General features: G+C 22.7%; 5 protein-coding genes across 5 annotated transcripts; 4 read left to right on the top strand and 1 right to left on the bottom strand.

The window, feature by feature from the left end:
- Positions 1-269: 269 nt before the first annotated feature.
- On the top strand, positions 270-670 carry PCHAS_0110900 (conserved Plasmodium protein, unknown function; the record flags this gene model as incomplete). The annotated part of the gene is made up of 3 exons (XM_016798122.1): positions 270-350; positions 475-532; positions 642-670. 3 exons carry the CDS (start codon positions 270-272, stop codon positions 668-670), a joined length of 168 nt encoding a protein of 55 aa, XP_016653019.1.
- Positions 671-1,157: 487 nt separating this feature from the next.
- Positions 1,158-1,964, bottom strand: PCHAS_0110800 (lsm12, putative; the record flags this gene model as incomplete). The annotated part of the gene is made up of 3 exons (XM_016798115.1): positions 1,158-1,199; positions 1,289-1,418; positions 1,603-1,964. The coding sequence occupies 3 exons, from the start codon at positions 1,962-1,964 to the stop codon at positions 1,158-1,160; spliced, it is 534 nt and encodes a 177-aa protein (XP_016653018.1).
- Positions 1,965-4,938: 2,974 nt separating this feature from the next.
- PCHAS_0110700 (conserved Plasmodium protein, unknown function) lies at positions 4,939-13,191 on the top strand (the record flags this gene model as incomplete). Its single annotated transcript, XM_016798107.1, has 5 exons — positions 4,939-12,313; positions 12,420-12,492; positions 12,640-12,786; positions 12,890-12,980; positions 13,093-13,191. The coding sequence occupies 5 exons, from the start codon at positions 4,939-4,941 to the stop codon at positions 13,189-13,191; spliced, it is 7,785 nt and encodes a 2,594-aa protein (XP_016653017.1).
- Positions 13,192-14,548: 1,357 nt separating this feature from the next.
- On the top strand, positions 14,549-15,035 carry PCHAS_0110600 (60S ribosomal protein L39, putative; the record flags this gene model as incomplete). Its single annotated transcript, XM_016798102.1, has 3 exons — positions 14,549-14,551; positions 14,700-14,803; positions 14,987-15,035. 3 exons carry the CDS (start codon positions 14,549-14,551, stop codon positions 15,033-15,035), a joined length of 156 nt encoding a protein of 51 aa, XP_016653016.1.
- A 1,273-nt stretch (positions 15,036-16,308) lies between these two features.
- Positions 16,309-18,222, top strand: PCHAS_0110500 (basal complex transmembrane protein 1, putative; the record flags this gene model as incomplete). Its single annotated transcript, XM_016798096.1, has 1 exon — positions 16,309-18,222. One exon carries the CDS (start codon positions 16,309-16,311, stop codon positions 18,220-18,222), a length of 1,914 nt encoding a protein of 637 aa, XP_016653015.1.
- Between the last annotated feature and the right edge of the window lie 537 nt (positions 18,223-18,759).

Raw genomic sequence — 18,759 nt, 5'->3', positions numbered from 1 at the left:
TTGGTACACTACTCCGAGATTGTTCTTTAAAAAAATATTTATTATAAAAAAATGCTATAAAACAGATTGTGAAAATATGCAAAAAGGGATGACAAAAAAAAATAATATTAATGGCATGCGGTGGAAGTATCACTATGTATTTATAATAAATATGTTGCATATAAATTGAAAAAGGATAAAGCAAAGGTAATAGCACATGTCAATATTGTTCAAGTGATTTTACTGTCTCAACCTAATTAGTATGCCGTTTTAACAAAATTGTTGGGAACATGGAATATCTTTCTCATCCCCCACCAGAGCCCGATTTCTGGATTTATTTTGCTAGCTATTTAAGAAATGGATGGATGCAGGTAAAATAAGACAAATACAATTACTTTTTTAACAATATGTTATAATAAAGTTACAACAAATGTGTACTAATTCATTATTTTTACTAATATCACTTTTGATTTTAAAATTAAAATAATGTTGTAGTGGGCCCTTGTCTTTATTCCTTTCTTCTTGTTAGCATTTTATCTGAAGTTCACAATGCGTAAGATAATGATCACCATAAAATAAAAAAAATAATTTACTTATCCTTCACAAGTATTAACAAAATATATTAATTATAAATGACATTATTTTTTTGACAATTTTTTTAGCTTATGGGCAAGATGAAAAAAGCAAATAACATTCCCAACTTGATGGTGTTAAGAGAAATAAATACCATATCCGGAATCAAATTTCATAAAAATTTATGAATAATTTTTTTTATTTAATTCTTTCATAATCATATATATAATATATAGATGTTTTTTATTATTATAAATTAAAAAAATATATTATTTGACTAAATATATGAACGCATTTAAACGGATTAATAAATAATTCGTATTATATTACAAAAACATCAATGTTTCACAAAAAAAATAAATATCCTACTTTTTATTTAACTAGCCAAATATACATATGTGCATATATAAATATAGCTATGTATGTATAAGCAGCAAAACTGATTGACCATATTATACGTATAAATATGTGCACCGGAATACAAATATGTTCGTTTTCAAGACAAAAGGCTTATGTTAAAAGTTGCTTTAAATTGGTAAACGTTTTAAATTGGCAAACGTTTTAAGTTGTTATCATTCGATCCAAGAGCCATATGGTTTTCTTTATCATTTATTAGCCATAGCCTTCTTTTGGCGAAATCTTGATATCTGAAAAGTTCAAAAAGAATGTCAAAGAAATAAACATGAAATTATATTAACATGCAAAAATAAACAGTATTATGCTTCTTTATAATTACCACTGTGATGAATCGCTCTCTTAATTTTTCATTTTTCGCTGTGCAATCATCGGGACCATAGGGATGTTTAATTCTGACTTCGCCATTTAGGACGAGAATATCTCTATTACTCCATGTGCAGTCTGGATGCCTATGTTTAAGACGTAAACAAGTGTGCATATATATAATAGTAGGTTGTATAAACACGTTTTTTTAACAATCAAAGGTTATGATTATAAACATATAAGCATAATTCAGAGTGGTATATATGTATAGCGTAGTGACTATGATGTATATGTATTATTCTTTTTCAGTTTTGTAATTTGTTGTCTTACGTTTTCCATATAAAGTCAAACAACTCCTGAGCTTCGTGTGTAACCCTAATACCAATCCTTGATTTTTTTTTTTCAAAATTTTCTATTGATTTTTTTTCAATTTTTTCAACAATCGTTTTATCAATTTTTGGTAACACTTCATATAATACTTTCAACTTTTCTTTTACTTCTATATCTACAATAGTATGTGTCCTAATTATGTAGAAATTTGCTGTACCATTTTTATTATCATCTTTTAATATAATAAAATTGGAGCATGTATCATAACAATATAATTCACCTTCAAATTTATCTCCATTCGATGTTTTTGTAGTTATTATATGACCAAAATATAAGGATGGATCGATGCTATTTTTAACCATAGTTTAATTTTGTAAATTTTTCATGTATTTTTTTGCTTTTTTTTGCTTATAACTTTAAAATATCAAATGGTAAAAACGGTATTTCAAAAAGATTTCAACCTTAATATATTAACACAACATATAAAATATAAAACCTATTATATAGTATATAATATTACATATTAATATAAATGTGTTGACTTAAACTTTTATGTTTTTTTGTATTTTTTTTAAAAAAGTTATTAAAAAAAATTAAATATATACAAATATCTTAAAAAATAAAATATTGGTAGAATAAATATGTGAAATAAGTTTAAATTAAATTTGCTTTTTTTTTGCGCGATGAGCATATCCCATAAAATGATTATATACGTATATATACAGTTTATTAATTTAATATTTATAAAACGTTTTTCGAATATATAATATGTCAATTTTTTTATTTTTTTTAAATTGTAAAATAAAAAGTATAAAGATTACATACGTAAAAACAACAGAAATATGTTAAGCCAAACACTATTGTCACACAATTTTTACTACATACCAATATGAATTATATCAATAATAATGTTGGAAAATGAACAGTCATAGTAGCTATTTCTTATATAATATACATGGTTAGACTTTTAGTAAAATTTATAATTGTAAAGTTACTTAGTGTATATTTATTTATGATGAGGTATACCCTTCAAATTTAAGAAAGCCAAATATATAGCATTATAAATGCATATAATGAAGAGTTAACTTAATTTAGCTACATTATTTCTTGTAAAAAAAATTAAAATAAGTATATAAAGGATATTGCTTAAATGGATATATATATAGTTATATAGTTACATTATATATCTCTTCATGCTATAGCACAGTATCAGCATATGTATAGTTGACGGAACGGGTTTTGCTTAATATGCTATCCTCATAAATATTACGATAAATCGATTTATTTCTTTGGCAATTTTTTGTGGCTCTCTATTAAATGAACTATATGCATATGCAATTATATAGAAATTTAAATAAATTAATATAATGCTGTCTAGCATTAATAGTATGATGAATATATGTACTTATTTATTTGTATAAAAATTTCACAAAATAAAACTATATTCTTTTTTAATTATACTATAAACCACAACTAGCAATAAACGCTGGCTTATTTACTTTTTAAGATATCTATTCATAAGCCAATATAGCAAGCATGTAAAAGTCTATGCCACTTCATACAATTTTAATGTACCATATAAAAATGTGTGCAAAGTAAATAATCAAATATACAATTTTTTACACATTCTCATAAAAAATAAAAAGTAAAAAATATATGAAACAAAATAATGGCTTAATTTTTACACACACCAATTCTCATTTTATGAAATAATTTCCTCACCCTTTTAAAAAATTTTTAATAATTTATTAGAGCATGATTTAACCAAAAAAATAGTTGAAAAATATGATTATTAAACAATTATTTTTTATTATTTCATAAATATAAACTATATTTTTATATTATCAATAATTATAAAAAATATAATAAATAATGACCTATATATTGTGATTGCAAAAGTAGGATATGGACCTTATTTTGTGTAAACAACATTATAGCATATATAATATTAACTTTTTTATTTTTTTACGAGACATATTTAAAAGTATATCAAATATTTTTTTCCATAATCCATACAAAGAAACTTATTTATATTGTACAATATGATGTATAAATAATATTTTCATAAAAGATTGTGTAGGGCTTATAAGTTCCCTCTTTCTGTTAGCACTATATATTTACAACTTTTCATTTTTAGCTACGTTTTGTTTGCTATGCCAATATATATACTATATATCATTTATTAATTGCATTATATACCGAAACATAAGCTTAACTTTTACAATTTTTGTGTAATATAACTATTTATGTGTATATATATAAGTATGGATATATAGACATATATATTAATGATATTGAACTGATATATGGGCATGCTATTTTAAAGGATTATATGAAGGTCTATTTTTGTATGGAATTTAAAAAATGGAAATAAACTATTTATTTTACATTATTTTTCTTAAATTCGTTTGATTATTTTATTTTTATATTGAATATAAATTATATAACATTTAAGAATATATGTATATTTTTTTTAAATGGTATATCCACACAAAATATATTCTTGGCATGTGCACACCTCATTGTATTAAGAAAAAAGCAATTATATAAATATAAAAGAATAAATAAAATAAATTGTGTAGTACTTATAATTTATTTTTTTATGTTTAAAAAAATATTGAATAGGAAATACCTTGGCGATAAAGTAAATATACATATATGCATTTACAGTCTATATATTTTTATGTTATTTTTTATTTTATGACTATATTTAAAATATATGTATATTTTATTTTTTTCTTTTTTTGTGAATTAAATACATTTCCTTTTTTGTTTCAACGTATATTAATATGTATATATTTTTTGGATTTTAGCATGCAAACACATTGTCATGTAGTAACTTTTATTTTTAAATTTTAATATATAGTGTATGCTTATATGCATGCATATTTATATATATGTGTATATGTACTTTTATGCATTCGTTTTTTTGTTTAAAAAGCATGAGGGGGTCATACATATTACACACCCTTGTAGCGCATTAAAACAAGCATAAGCATATTCATTTGCTTAAATAAGTACATATATGTAGAAATAAAATTAATTACAATTATACAACTTTCCTATACATATTGTCAAAGAAATTTTGTGAAAAAAATATATTACAAGTGTAAAAGTCATATATAACATATGTCTGCACAATTTTTTTTTTCTATGGTCCATACAACATAAAGTCTTCATATTCTCACAAACTGTTATAAAGTTATTATAACTCACCATTTGTGTTTTTTTTTTGGTTCTTCTCCACATGCATATACATGCGTATGCTTATAAATAAAATAAAAAAATATGCACATGGAGAGTATTTTAAAAATATTTTTATAAATTAACAAAAAAATGGAAAGAGATTTTCATGATGTAAATAGCCAAAATGAAGATATAAGAAAAGGTGATTATAATGGAAATGATCAAATGGAAATAAATAATTTATATATGAATAGCAATATGAACAGTTGTAGTGTCCTAGAAAATATGAAATATAACCAAAATGTGTTTAACGAGAATGATATAAATCTTTATAAATATAACATAATGTTAAAAAGGAATAATATGCATATTCATGATAGCCGTAAAAACATTAACAACATTATTACACCTAATAATAATAGCAGTAGTAATAGTGGCTTAGTAAATGATGAATTTTATAATAATGTGAGCAGATATAATATGCTTAGTTTGAATAATACAAGCTTTATGCAAAACCCAAAGCAATTAAATAATGTTACACATTGTCATAATGATATTAATAATATGAAAAATACATGTTTAAATAAAAACGTGTATGAAAATTGTGATACTCAAAATAATATGCAGTTTTGTAATTATGCTAAAAATATAAATGCTGAGAATAAATATTCATATCATTCTTTGAACAGTGACAATCCAGTTTTTCAACTTCAAATGGATTCTTATGTGGATGAAACTGATAATAGTAATTGTGAAAATAGTAATGGTAACAAGCAATTGGTGAGAAATATGAATACACACAGCAATTTGACCCACGCAAGAGAAAGAGAAATTATGAACAGTACATGTAATAACAACTTAGTGAAAGCCCATGAAGAAAAATTTTTAAACTCAAGCCAAAGTGTGCTAAATAATAAAATAAATATAAGCCAAACGAATCATAAATTAAATAATGATAATATAACAAATAAAATTCATTTTATAAATAATTTTAATATCGATAATAAATCATTAAATGAAAATATTGCAAATAATAACTATAGCAATAATAGTACCGCTCACGGAGTAAAAAGTCAAGGCGATCAAGGGATGCAAAATTACATGGACATTCATGAAGATCAGTATATAAGCAATAATGGTGTATATGGGAATAATAATGATCAGTTAAATTCTAATTTGTTTAATCATAATTTATATCTCCCAAATATACAAATTAGTAACAATAATAATAATAAGGCTGAAATTAATGGAAAAAATAACAAACACGATAATAAAATTAGCGAATTGAATACTACTTCAAATAAGTATGAATCATTAATTAGAGTAGGAATAAAACATATGATTGGAAATAAAAATTCCACAGAACTAAAAAATAATACGAACTTAAATAAAATAAATTTAAGCGCCTCGAGTGCATTATGCTCATCAATAAATGGCAATAAAAATAATATAAAATTTCCCAAATGTGTAAACGAAAAAAATGATTATATTGTAATTTCGCCTAATAACAATAATCTTCGAAATATTACAAATAATAACAATTTTGAAAACATAAAAAATATTCCCAATATTGTTGATACTGGCGATATTAATAACACTAGCAATATTGATGAAAGTGAATATTTAAATAATACTGAGACTATTGGGAGTATTGAGACCAATCCATTGGCTCATAAAAAAAAAGCGAATAATAATAATGTGCCATTGAATATTTACATAAATAGTGATAGTAATAATATTACTAAGGATATTGATAATAGTAGCAATAGTAGTAGCGAAAATATAATTGGGGCCAAACACACACACACCAATATTATTGATAATCTAGCTGATAATCCAAATGTGAGCAATACTAACAAAATAAATTTTACTAACGTTAATAGCTTAAGCACATTAAACGTTTTTAATAATAATAATAGCCAAAGGAGTTTTAGTAATAGCAGTAATAGTAGTCATAGTAATAATAGTATACAAATTGGTGAGTGTGAAAATACAAAAGGGGATTTAAATAATAATAAAAATATAAATAATAATGTGTGCACAAATAAAATTGTAAATAATGCCAATACTAATAATAATATAGAATCTTTTGACAGTAATTCCTTTCCATATGCAAAATATATTATAAATAATTCATGCACAATGAAAAACATAGGTCATAATAATAATAGCAATTGCAATGGAACAAATTTTAATAAAAATGGAATGTATATAGAAAATAGGAATATAAACGACACTGATAACAAGTTATATAACAACGTGAATCATTTTCATAATAATTTAAATATTCATAATTCACAAAATTTAAGAAAAATTGATAATACTATTTCACGGAATAGTAACGATAATAATAACTATATCCATACTTATAATAACTTTTCAAATAATGGTAATAATATATATAAAAATATAAATTCAAATAATAATGGATATTTAAAACAAAAAAATAAAGATATTATAATTAATCATCAAAATGATAGAACAAATTTAAATAATGACATATTTATAAATTTAGACAATTCAACAAATACGCCATTATCAAATTCTGCACCATTCGGAACAATTTTAAATACACATTTAAATCATCGTCAAAATAATTCAAATAAAATAAATCCAGATATTCTAATTAATAAGGGAATAAATCCTAATCATATATCAAATGTAATAAATAATGGAAATCAAAATAATCCAAATTATATGACAAAGGGTTTACGAAATGGTAATAATAATAATGTATTAATAAATGATGTTACAAATGTCAATTCTAAACAAAACGGAAACCATGTAAATAATTTTATGAACGGTTTAGCTAATAATAATGGCTTTAATTTATATAATAATATAGATATGGGGGGAAATAAAAATACAGAAAATAATAATGGAAGTATCGGAAATATAAATAAAATGTTTTCAACACACACAAATATGAATAATGATTTAAAAAACACAATGAATAACTTAAATGATAATAACAAAGGAATGCCAATAAAACCATCCGTAACAAATTTCCCATCCATAAACCAAACACCAAATAATTATAATACAAAAAAATATGTATATCCATCAAATATAAATCCAAATATGGATGGATATTCACCTAAATTGGCGGAATATTCATTAAAAAATGATAATACAAAAGATCGGTCCTTAACAGATGGGAATATGATAAATGCTATGAGAAGGGTCGGAATAAATGATCATTATATGAATAAAAATATGGTGCATAATTTAGCAAATAATGGGAATGAAATAGAAAATATGCCGACCAATTTGTCTAACAACATGACAAATAATTTACAATTAATAAATAACAACATTTCAATGAATCGTTCTAGTGATATAAATAAATATAAAAATGAATTATTAAATAATTTAAATGATTTTTCAAATAGAAACGATGGTGATCATCTAATTTTAAACCGTGAGCATCCAGAGATGTTCAATGATGGGAGTAATAAAATTTTTTACAAAGATATAATAAACAATAATATGAATATAAATATGAATAATAAGAGTATGGCAAATTGTAATAACAATGGGATGGTCAATTATATGGACAACAGTTCTGTCAATCGGACTAACATCAATGGGAATGGTAAAACAGGTGGAAGTATTTCTATTGATAATAATGGAAATCATATACCAATTAATAATTTACAAAATAATGTAGCATTAAATGGAAATTATGATTTATTAAAAATTAGGAATATATCTAATGATGATAATAAATTAAATTCAATAGATGTAAAAAATAATTTAAATAATTTAACAAATATAGATAATTTTCAAAACAAAATTCAACTTAGACAAAGAACACATGGGTGTTCAGAAAATGGAGGTCCCAATAATAATGTAAGAAATAATAGTACTGGTATGAATAATCGGAATACGGGTAATTTGAATGGAGTATTAAATATTGGAAATATTAATTATAATAAATTTTATGATGCAACACAACAAAATTCACGTATTCAAAAAAATAATAATAGACAGAATAATCCAAATATAAATGGAATACCTAATAATGGTAATTCCATGAATGATCCTTCAAATATATATTCATCAGTAAACCATTTAAATGGTAATATAAATAGATCTAACTTAAACGAAGTTTCGAATAATAATAAAATTCATTCGTTAAATAATAATGTAGCCAAACAGGCATTTGATGGACTTATATTAATGCGAAATAAATGTGCATCTAATGATATAAAATATTCACAAAATGGATATGAAATTGGAAATGGAATAAATAGAATTGGTCATACATCTAGTAATGGCAATAATAAAATAGGAAAATATGAATTAAATTTAAAAAATAAAGGTACATTATCTCGTTCCAATACTACCGAACTTCCTGCAGTTTTTAATAAAAATGAATATTTACATCATCCCCAAAATAATAATAACAAATATCCTGATATGTACAACAACAACATTGGAAATGTCAAGAATCAACTGATTAATTCAAACAATAGTGGGTTTGTGAAAAATGGGATTAATAATGGAAATGAATATCAAATGGGTAATAATATAAACAAAAATAATTTATTTAAAGTAGATAATGTAAATCGGATAAATAATAAAGATTTTAACAACCCAGCGAATGCAAATAACATAAATAATTATAGCGATGTAAGAAAAAACAGCTATCAAATTGTTAATGATAACAGTGGAGGATTTAATGAAAATGAAAAAGGAAGTCCATCGAATTATATGTTTGAGCACAATGAGTATAAAGAAAGGAATAGAAATTCTATGTATAATATTGAAACAGAAAAATTAATAAAAAATGAAAACGTTAACAACCGTAGAGGATCAGATTATATTAATAATAATTTTAGTAGTGCTTATAATGCAATGATTGAAAATTATAATAGAAATAATTTGGCGAAACATGAGTTTAATAAAATTGTAAATATGATATCTAAAGGTGATTTAAATAATTCATTAAATTTAAAAAATTTAGTTAATATTAATAAAAATTTTAATATACTAATGAATAATTTAGATCCACAAAATGGAGGAAATTATGTAAATCACGACACTAAAGAAAATTGTAACATCAATATCGGTGACAATAATAATAACAAATTCTACAATGGAAATAATCATAAAATTTATGTTCAAGATAATAATAAAAAAACTATTCAACCAAATAATATAAATATTTATAATGAAAATAATATTGTAGATATAAATTTGCTAAACAAAAATAACAAAAAAAATAATATGATAGCTGAAAATATGAATGCTAATAATATTAGTTTAGATAATATTGGTTTCAAATTACGTATGCAAAAAAATGGATATATAAATAATGATAATAATATTTCTGGAATTTCAGATATGACAAATTTTGACAATCAAGATAATTTGATGTATATCCTAAATCGTAATAATAATATTTTGATGAAAAATGGAAAGGCAGGATATATAAATTCACAACTAAACAATGATGGGGTATTGGGTCTAAACAATCGTATGAATTTTAATACTATGCATAATAATATGACAAATATTAACAACCATAATGTAGATCATTTAATTCTTAACAACAATACACAGGGACAAAACACCAATGATCAGATGCTAAAATTTAGTATGAATCAAAATTTTCAAGAAATAAAAAATGGATGCATCAAAATAGGAAATAAAAGAAAACAAATGGAACCTTTAAAGACAATCGATTTGGCAAATATTGATGAACATCAGTTTTTAAATAATGGAAAAAAAAATGCAAGAAAAAAAAAAAAAGAAAGTGTTAATACATCATCTGGATCATCTGGTAATGATGTTTTATTACCAACCACTCAAAATAAAATACTTGGAAAAGTTTCACAAAATATGTTTCCAAAGAATAACACTGCAAGGTTATCAACGGATTTAAATAATAATATGATGCAAAATATGAATTATTCTGAATTAGATACAAATCAATCACCTTATATGACCCCCGATGGTAATATATTATCAAATTGGGGAACAACTCCTAAGCAAATCACTGAACAAGGGCCAATAAATTCGGAAGCAGACTTATTAAGTAGTAATATAAAGGACAATATGCAAACAGTTGATATTAATTATGTTATTCATAATAATGTTGTTGGGAATGCTAATTCTAATGCCTTCACAGGAAATCATATTTCTATGAATGGCAGCTTGAAAAATAACAACAATAATAATATAATTTACAAAGAAAATGGTTCTGGAAACAGCCAAAATAATGCATCTAATACAAAAGATATGAACACAATGATGATGGGTTCTACTAACGAATTTTATCATAAAATAAAAACATCTGATAATGGTGTTATTCCCAAAAAAACGGATCAGTTTCAATTATCTTCATTTTCTGCTAATAGGAAATGGAATGAAATTGAAAATGTACAAAAGGGATATCAACAAGATCCATCATTTCCTAATACAAAAATATCAGAACATTCAGTAACAGATTCAACTAGCTCAGATTATAAAAACGAGGAGCATGAATTAAAAGAAAAACAAGTTCAAAAATCACTTGAATATATAGATAAACATATAGCCAATTATGAAAATTTAATTACTAATCTTGCTTTTATTAATGATAAGGAAAATAAAGAAATGAAAAAAGAAAACGATCAAATATATAATGGACTTATGAATTCTATTGTTGCTAACCTAAATGCAGAAAATTTAACGGAAGAAAAAAATAGCATCGAATCTAGTGCTACAGCTATTTGTAAAAATGTAAATGAATTATTTGATAATAAAGACAAAAATGAAAACATAAACAACAAATCAAATGGTGATACAAGTATGTGCAATTCACCAGATAATGCATTAACCCAAAATGATAATAAAACTGAAAATGTTATGGAAAATACATCATTGAAGGACACACAAAATGAAATAAATAAAATAAATAATAATAGTAACGATTTTAGTGACAATTATGAAGAAAAGGAGTTTGAAGATAATATGAATAAACATGTTTTTTTCAAAAATAAAAAACAATATGAAACATTTATAATGTTTAACGAAATAAATGATGGTAAGGATAATATAAATTTATTTATGTCGATGAATATTTCATCATATAATAAAAATGGTAGAGAACAGAATGAAGCATATAACTTATATTTAGAAAATGAAGAAGGAAAAGAAATGCATGGAGATCAAATTGAAAACATAAATATATCAAATATCCTAGATGAAAATTGTCATAGTGCTGATAAATATGATGCAACTAATGAAGATATAAATATAAATGAAAATGAAATGATAAAGAACAACATGTTAAGAAGTTTGTTAAGTATTAATTCTAAGGAAGAAATTAAAAAAATAATAGAAAATAAAATATTTGGAAAAAATAATGAAAATAAAAAAATTGTTTTCAGTGTTGTTAAACAAATTGATGATGCAAAATTTTTGTACATATTAAAAGTTATATTAAAAGAACAAAATATAAGTTGTAATAAAAACAAAATAAAGGTTTTGAAAATACAAAAAAGAAAAATCCTTTATAAAACATTTTACCAAAAAAGTAAGCTTTTAAAATGAATATATTTGTGGACAAGAAATTAGCAATCACATAATTTTACATAACATTTATATGACCATAAATTTATTTTATTTTTTTTTTTCTAAAGGTAATAAATCAAAAGCCTTGACCCTTGAATATATTCTTAAAGCAGATCAAGATGATATAGGAGAAATGAACTGGTAAGCCATTTTTCTCAACCCATGCAAAATTGTGCATATATTGTTGTATTTAAATCGGATAACTATCTCTTCCTATATAGAGAGAGGAAATTATTCAATTGTGCAATTATAGATAACTAATGAATTTTCGCATTTTGTTTACTTCAGTTTAGTGAGATCTGAAGAATGCCTGCTCGAAGGTGATCGAGAAAAGAGAAACATCGAAAAAATAATAAACGCAAATTTTGAAATAACCACAACAACAGTATCTATGGCTACTCCTACAATTGTCAACCTATTCAAGAATGACTATGTGTAAGGAAATATATATATGAATTAGCTTTATCTGTGTTAATATTATTACAATGTTTTAATTCGCTTATTATTATATTGTTTCAACTTTTGTTTTTTACAAAAGGTTGCAAAACTCGTATTATTGCGATTTCTGGTCCTTTTACCTTTGCCTAAATGATCAGTTTAATGCTACTATTGAATTTCACCAAAATAAGGTAAGCATCGAAAAGGAAGCAGCATTACATGTGTATGTATTACTAGATATGTATGGCATATTATAAAAAATTTTCAACCTTATAAAAATTTTCAACCTTTTTAATTATGCAGAACAAAGCCAATGGAAATAAAGCGTATAAACTAAACATACGGGCACATTGTGAAAATTATGAGACATTTTTTGAGAATTTTATAGAATTTTTAGTTTAATTTTTTTCCTTTTTTATTGTTTTGTCTTTTTTTTTGTTAAGATAAATGCGTTAATTTAAATAAAAAACAAATTAACACATTATATATTTGTATTTAAAATAATTGTATATTTCACAATATATTGGTGTTTGAAATTGTCAGAATAATGAATAATTATGTTTTAATATATTTTTTAATAAACACGAAAATCATGAAAAACTCCATAAAAATCGTATAAATAATTATAAATATAATAATATATATTTTAACTCGTACTTTATCATATATAAACATTTTCCAATGTATTGGAAAAGACATTACATACCCACATAAATAACATGCACTTGTTGTTGTCACATTCTTTCGTTTGCTTAAAAAACATCAAAATATAAACTAATTTTGTTAAAACCGTCTTTTGACTGTTCCCAATTTATATATAATGAACGTAAATTAGCTGTTAAAATAAATTGTTTTTTCTTTGTACGAAGGTGATAAATGCTCTTAAAAATTAAATAGAGTTTTTATTATATATGCATACATATATCTAATTTGTTTTAAACAATTGTATTTATCTACTTTATTGTTTCAAGTTTTTATTATATTTTACATATGTAAGATATTTGTATTTTTCAATTTTATTATGTTTAACTTGTTGTTTTAAAAGATATGGAAAATAGCTCCCTATATATTTTTAAAACGTGATTATTTTTGAAATAGGTAAATAATAAAGAAATAAGCCTATTAACAAAATTATAAAAATTGAAATATATTATTATCTTTAAATAATAAAAATTATTTATGGCATTCTTAATAAACTAACTTTTTAAACAATTATTTTCAACAAATTTTTGGGCGCTATAATGTTTCCGTTTTTATAGAACAATAAAGAATAAAATTTAAAAGCGGAAAACATACATACATACATATATATATTGTAATTTTTTTTGATTATAATTTTCCCTATACTAAAATAATAAATATTATATAATGCATGTTGATAGAGCCATAGGGGTTTATGGGTAACGTATAATTTTTCTTCCTTCCCATGTTTTTTATGTATATATTATTTGGTATATAATAGGTGGCATACATAATATTTTATTATATATAACATATTATGCATATATAATTTTGCTTATATACTTTTTACATATATAAAAAACATATAAATTATTTATATATTAATGTAATGATTTATTATTATAGTAAATATGAACAAATAATTTTTTTCAATTGAAAATAAAAATTTTATTTATTAATTATAAGCAAATAAAAAATTTCCTTCAAAATTTAAAATAAAATTTAAGATAGTTTTCCCAAATAAAACAAAGCTTTGAAAGTTTTATAACATTCTTACTTAAATACTTTTTTCTTGAAAATGGTAAAAAAAAATATTTACATAAAAAAATTGTTATACATAATAATGTGATTAAATGAAAAATTTATCAATCTTGATTTAAACTCCTTGAACTATATAGCATATTAAAATAACTGTTTCATATAAATAAACAATTGTGTTTTATTTTTAGGGATCAATTAAAACATTCAGATTAAAACAAAGACTTGGAAAATGCAAGAAACAAAATAGGCCCGTACCTCACTGGTATAGATTGAGAAAGGATACCAAAATAAGGTAATATTAATATATAATTTTTATCAAAAAAAAAATACATATATATCCAGCGATACTATATCAGTTATACCATTAAATTATCGCCTATTAAGTATATTATATATATAGTGACATATAAATATAGCATGGGATTTTACAACATTTTTGACATTATTTATTTTTTTTTCCTTCCTCCACATTTAGATATAACACTAAGAGAAGACACTGGAGAAGAACTAAATTAGGATTATAAATATCCAACTCACTGTTTTTACGTCCTGATAAATATTTTGAATAAATATATACTAGTGGATATTTTACAGAAATACGAAGAGTACGAAAAATGGGAAGATAACAGGCCTTTAATACCACTGAGTATTATGCATATTGTATGTATTTTTTTTTTTAATTATGTATATAGTATGCATAAATAAATATTGACGTCTCGTTTTATCAATTAAATTAATAAACTTATATATTACGCATAAATAAGAAACATATATTTTAAAGAAGAATAGTAAACTTTTTTATTCGCGCATATATACGCGATTACTTAAAAATATTGGAAATAAAAATATAAAGAATTTCACACTTATTAGTTTTGTAACCGAATAATGATATATTTAATTGTTATTACGGTTTTCCTTTATATTTATTCATAATATATAATTCGGTTTGTTCTTGTATAATACAAATATACAAAAAATAACGTTTGTTGTGTGCTCGGGTAGCGCAGTTTATTATTTGTATGCTTGTGATATCTTTATATCGAATATTTTAAAAAAACAATAATCAGGATTTTGTATATAATATATATAATACATATATGTATGCATAATGGTACATTTCTATTTTTGTCCTTTATATATAAGGAAAATAGGAAAATATAAAAAAATATAATATCCCATCATTTATAATTGTGGCAATGTAACACTAATATCAAAAATACATTTTATTGTGGAATTAAAATATATATCTTTTGTTTTATGTGATAAATTTTTTATAAAAAATGTTATTATATATGTCCATATAAAAAATAAAAAAATGTTACTATTTGTGCAATGATTGAACAGACACAAATACCTATTAAAAAATTATTTTGAAGGTAAAGGAATTATTTAAGAATATTATTTATATTTTAGACTTTCAATAGTTTGTCAAGTTATGTTTATATTTACCTTTAAAAAATTGTATTTTAAAGTATTTCGTAATTACAATTTATAACACTATATTTTTTATTTACATATTTGTATTTTTTGTATTTTTTTTGTATTTTTTTGTATATATATTTTGCACACACACAATATATAGTGTAACAAAATTAATTCTAATTTATTGAATAAAGACAAGATTGCTAGTTTGGTGTTAATATGTAACTGCATTCCCATTTTATTCTAAAAAATAATAATTTTATTTTATTTTTATTGTTTTTGTTTGTCTAAATTTTTTAAAATTATATTTTATGTATAACTTGTGTAATTCTTACTTTACCTTTGTTGTGTTTTTTGTCAAAATAAAAAGTTGTAATGATGAAAAACGAAAGTAAAATAATTGAAAAAGAAATGGATAACATTACGGTTAATATAAATAATAGTAACGACTTTAATAAAATTATCCATGAAATAAAATCAAAACAATTTTACAATGAAAGTAGAAAAAGTTCAAAAATGGGAAAGTCAAAATTAATAACACAAAAAATTAATGGTAGTGATAATGATGGTACAAAGATAACAAATGAATTCGAGGCATATATGAATAAAAGAGTTCCTAATAAAATTAGAAAAGAAAAAGAAACAACTCTACACACATTAAAAAATGATCAAAGTATAAGGAAACGGAATTTGTCAGATACACCAATATTCCCACGCATTACTTCATTAATCTTAGATCATGACAAAGACAACACTAATTCAGATTATTCTTATAAAACAAAAAATACAAAAGATTATAAAATAAATAGACATGATTCTAATACGAAAATTGAGAAAAGTACCGTATATGATATTTATGCGAAAACATTGAAAAAACTTTCCATTGAAGGAGAAAATAATGAAGAAAGTTACTACAATGATAATAGTAATATAATCCAAGAAAAAATAAATAGAAATAGAGCAGATCTTCATACTAATGAATCGGATGCATCATCACATATTTCCACTTCAGTATATGAAACCAAAAATTCGAGTATTGAAAAAAATAGAAATAATCTAAAAGAAAAAGCTATAAGAAATAAAGATAGAAATACAAAAGGACGAAAAAAAAAAAAAAGTGATTTAATCCATCGATATAATACGAATGATTCAGATAATGCGAATTTTAACACATCAAGAGGAAATGATACAAAAGATTCCTATTATAACTCTTTTGAAAATTCAAACTTAAGCAATGAGGAGTATACTTATAAAACCAATGATGGAACATATAAACAGAAAAAAAAATATAAAAAGAAATCGAAAAAAGAAAATACATTTTATTATACAAATGAAGAAAGAGATAAAACGTATTCCAATGAATCATCTTTTTCTCAGGAAAACCTTAGTGTAAAAGGAAATGGAAATTATAGAAAAGGTGGCAATAATAACGAAATAAATAATATATCTGAAAATGAAAGCAATTTAAATGATCATAGTTCTTTATCGATTGAAAATCTTAAAGATAAAGAAGGAAAAAATTATAATTTAATTAAAAAAAAAAAAAAAAATAGCTTGAATAATTCTGACAATAATTCCGAAAAAGACGGCTCCCCAAAATCATTAAAAATTGGTAATGAAATGAATATGTATCATTCATTAAATGATAAAATATATAAGAAGAGAAGCACCATATATTCGAGAGAAAGTTTAAAATATGACAAATCCGATATAACTACAACTGATTCGGAATATAATATGAATGATAAATATCAAAAATATATTAAAAAACAAATACCTCATATTGAAGATGATTATAGAAACAAAGAAAAATTATTAAATATTGTAAACAGTAAAAATATTTTAAGTATTAGGAAAATTCTAATAATAATGAGAGAATTCTATATTGGATTTATAGGATTGCAACTGATTTATTTTATAACATATCTTTTGTTTGGAAGTAATAGTGTATATTTGATTCAGATCATTTCGATATCATGTACCTTTTTTTCACTATTAGATGCTAATTATCACGGATATTTATTAAATGGATTCATTGATATGTGTATAGCAATTTTTTTAAATATAGCCATTATAGAAAATATCGCTGGTTTTATAACCTTACAATTGAACAGTGTGTTAAGAAATATAACCATATCAAATGTAGTTTTCCTCTATTTCTTTTCAATATTTTCATTTTTAAACAGCTATTTTATATATAAGTTACATTCCCTTGAAAGAAAAAATATTAAATACGTTATAGAAAGCATTGAATCGAAGGTAGACAATGATGTTAAAAATAAAGCATAGATTCCACATATGAATAATTATTAAAAAAATATGATTTTTTTTAATCATTAATAAAATTGAATTTGTAAAAAAACCATATATTTAATAATATAAATGATTAGTATTTTTACATTTTCCTTTTTTTGATAATGCTTATAATTTTTTTTCATTACACATATTCTAGCATTAAAAAACAATTTTTTTTACATGTAATATCATATGTTAGAATTAATAGCTAAAAACTTTGTTGTTTTATTTTGTCAAAAGCTTTTTTGTGCTATTTATATTTTTATAACTTTAAACTATATTTTTCATTTAATACATGAAGAATGAAAAAAATTCTTAAATTTAAAAAATATATATTTTGGCACAACTTTTTAAATAATAAAAAAGTGAAATAACTTGAATATTTATTCTTACTACATAGTTTTTTTTCTGTCCCTGTCTTTTTAAAAATAACATTTATCAATGTTATATAAAATAGGTGAATATATAACCCTGTACTAAAAAAATTGCATAGAATTATTCATTTTTAATATATCGTATATAATTGCTGAA

Source organism: Plasmodium chabaudi, assembly GCF_900002335.3.
Source record: "Plasmodium chabaudi chabaudi strain AS genome assembly, chromosome: 1".
In the NCBI taxonomy this organism is placed as follows: domain Eukaryota; phylum Apicomplexa; class Aconoidasida; order Haemosporida; family Plasmodiidae; genus Plasmodium; species Plasmodium chabaudi.
The sequence above is the reverse complement of the archived record's forward strand: the minus strand, read 5'-3'. Positions and strand labels throughout refer to the sequence as shown.